The 3,296-nt window shown below is 38.7% G+C and overlaps 1 protein-coding gene across 1 annotated transcript; it reads right to left on the reverse strand.

Annotated features, from left to right (window-relative positions):
• Positions 1-1,716: 1,716 nt before the first annotated feature.
• LOC138177568 (olfactory receptor 52E5-like) lies at positions 1,717-3,043 on the reverse strand. The gene has a single exon (XM_069108787.1). It carries the CDS (start codon positions 2,903-2,905, stop codon positions 1,964-1,966), a length of 942 nt encoding a protein of 313 aa, XP_068964888.1. The 5' UTR covers positions 2,906-3,043; the 3' UTR covers positions 1,717-1,963.
• Between the last annotated feature and the right edge of the window lie 253 nt (positions 3,044-3,296).

Below are 3,296 nucleotides of genomic sequence, written 5' to 3' on the forward strand. Positions count from 1 at the left end.
AATTAGATTCCTTAGTGGTTTAGAATAGAATATTAAAGCCATAATTTTGGAGAACTAAAACAGGGAGCAATAATCGCTACAATTTGCCATGTATGTGTGGTTAGTCATGCCTGACTAACCTCATTTGTTTTTTTGTTTGTTTTGGTTTGTTTTCGAAGACTGATGAGACTGGTAGATCAGAGAAAGGCCACCACCACAGTACACCTAGTTTTGCTAAAACATTTGAGAAAGTTTCTCACATAATTAGATATACAAAATGGAGAAAGATAAGTTACATGATAGCACAGTAAAGCTCAATTCAAAACTTCTTTATTTAGCACCCACTCTATGCCAGGCACAGTCCTTGGTGCTAAGAATAAGAAAAACATTGAAATAGTTCCTGATCATGAGAAGTTCAAAGTCCTCTGAGTATATACAAAATGTACACAGGAAAAAAAATATAAGGCAATTTCAAAAGGGACAGAAAAAAAAAGGGGGAGGAGGAGGAAAAGAAAAAGAAGGAGGAGAAAGAGGAGAGAGAGAGAGAGAGAGAGAGAGAGAGAGAGAGAGAGAGAGAGAGAGAGAGAGAGAGAGAGAGAGAGAGAATTACTTCAGAGCATTCTAGGTAATGGGGTTGCCTGTATGGAATGGGGTGATATGTGCCACATGTGTGGCATAGAGGTAATAGAAAGAATGATATGAATTCTGGAATCAGAGAATATTTCAATTTGGCTGGCATATGGGAATCCATGAGAGAGGACTTTCTGAAAAAAAGTGTCTTCTTACCAGGAATTTTCCTCATGAACTCTTGCATATCATGCCTTCTGTACTTGTACAATTGACTTTTAGAACCCAATTTCAGGATTAAAGGTTTTACACTGATCTCACTAAATCTCGTTTTATAATATTAGACTATTGTTGTAGCCTAATGAGACCTTTTTGAATCCCAAATCTGTCATTCTGCGTGTTAGTTACCATCCTAGTTTTTCCTTATCTGAAAATCTGGAAACTCACGGCTTAATATAAGTTCACAGATAAAAATAGAATGGACAGTATGAATGACAAGGTACTGTGGCACTACAATACAGACTCTCTTTAGATTTACATAAATTAAATTACATTTAGATAAATTATTTCTTTTCATATAAAGTCAATTAGTAGAGCCTCTTAGTGATATGAGTGCTAAGAATCTGATCAGAATTATTGGTCCTGACTAATTTCATAAAGTTTTATGCCACTATGGGTAAACTGACCACGCTTGGTCAAAGCTAAAGCTTAAGACAATGATCATATTGCAGTAATGGATATTGTACTTTAACCACATGATTTTTACATAACCTGAATCCTAGATAATCATAAAAATACCAAGAATCTTGGCTTGTAATAAAGCATTCAGGTTGATAGAATGAAAACAACATTTTTCGAAATCTCATTACACAAAAGCTCTGTGTAACAAATGGAAGTAATACATGAATGGTTTAAAATTCTCTTTATTGTAGTCTAGACAAGAGGTTTCAAATAAATGGTCTGTGGCCTACATTTGACCCACAACATTCCTGAGGGTACCCTGAACCAGATCAAAATATAATTGGGAAATATTTAACAAAATAAATATTTATTTAAATTATATATTAAAATCTAAATATATGTGGTTTTCTAAGTCCATATATGGTGTGCACTGATCCTTATATTCAGTTTGGCGATCCCCATTTCTATTTGAGTTTGACTACTGATTTAGATAATCTTCTCAGATCAATGTCTTCTGCATTTCTGGAGAGAAATTGTAGTAGCAAAGCATGGGGGAGGTAGGTGTGTAGAGGGAGTGATGTGTATGTATGATGGAAGGAGAGAGTAATTAAAAGAATGTGAAAAGGGGATAAAATTGACTATTTTAATTGTCCTCAAAACTTTCAGGTACATTATGAACAAGAGTTCTCAATCCCCATGTTTTGGATGAGAAGAGAAAGCATCCTAATCCTGGGGGTTAAGAAACTTTGGGGTTAAGGATCCTTAGTACTCGCTCTCGGATCTGCTTTGTCCGAACCCCATAGATGACAGGGTTGAGGGCAGGTGGGACAACCACATATAAATTGGCTAGAAGGATGTGGATATAAACAGGGATGTTGTGGCCAAACCGGTGTGTCATAAAAGAAAAGAGGGCTGGAGTGTAGAAGGCCAGTATGACACATACATGGGAACCACAAGTGCTCAGAGCTTTGATTCTGGCATCATGAGAGGGGAGGCGGAAAACAGCCCTTAGGATTTGGATGTAGGAAAAACCAATCACAGTAAGGTCTAAATAGCCTACAGAGAAAGCCACAAGACCATAGATAATGTTGATCTTAATACTTGTACAGGCCAGACGAGCTAGGCCCATGTGCTCACAATAGGTGTGGGGAATGATTCGGGAACCACAGAATGGAAGTCTCAGGACAAGAAATATGAATGGTGTCACAAAAACTAAAGATCTCACTAAAATCATTATTCCCAAATTGGCCACCACTTTGTTGGTGAGGATCATGGTGTATCTTAGAGGATTGCAGATGGCCACAAAGCGGTCAATGGCCATGACTGTGAGCACCACAGATTCTAGGCCTGTGCACATGTGTATGGCATACATCTGGGTAAGGCAGGCCCCAAACATGATCTCCCTCAAGTTGAACCAGAATATGCCCAGCATCTTGGGAATAGTAGCTGTGGATAGGCCTAGGTCAATAGAAGCCAGCATAGCCAAGAAATAGAACATGGGCTGGTGGAGGCTCCTCTCAGTACGTATTACAAATAGGACAGTTGTGTTTCCGATAAGAGCAATCAAATATACAGCACAAAAGGGGAAGCCAATCCAGATGTGAATATCTTCCAGTCCTGGAATTCCAAGCAGTAGAAAAGAAATGGGGTGAAATTCAGTATTGTTAGAAGGTCCCATTCCCGTGGTCCTTGCTGGTTGCTGGAGGACTCTGTCTCCTTGTAAGGCTTCCCTGAGCCACCTACACCATTCTGAATCTTTTCTGAAGAGATACAAATCCTATTCTCTCCTTCCATAACCCAGAGAAGGAAACCTGGGGAAGGAAAGTTAGATGGACTTAAGCAGGCAATGAAGCATAGAACCATAGCACCCTGACAACCTTCATCCCAGCCTTGCTAAATTACATTAGAGTACAGGCCAACCATGTATCAGGTTATCTAATTAACTACTTGAAGGCCAGTATTATAATCTTTCTGAGTTGGGATATTCCCCATCATGCCTAGGATAGGATTCTGAAGTTAAATATGATTGATCTCTGGAGAAAACTAAATGGGAATAGAAAGGAATACAC

This window comes from Petaurus breviceps, unplaced genomic scaffold, assembly GCF_028583685.1.
Source record: "Petaurus breviceps papuanus isolate PSGF00001 unplaced genomic scaffold, PetGlider_PUasm1.0 90444, whole genome shotgun sequence".
In the NCBI taxonomy this organism is placed as follows: Eukaryota; Metazoa; Chordata; class Mammalia; order Diprotodontia; family Petauridae; genus Petaurus; species Petaurus breviceps.

Bases quoted from the DNA above. Each gene is read 5' to 3' on its own strand.
- LOC138177568 (XM_069108787.1), bottom strand. From the start codon at position 2,905: ATGGGACCTTCTAACAATACTGAATTTCACCCCATTTCTTTTCTACTG.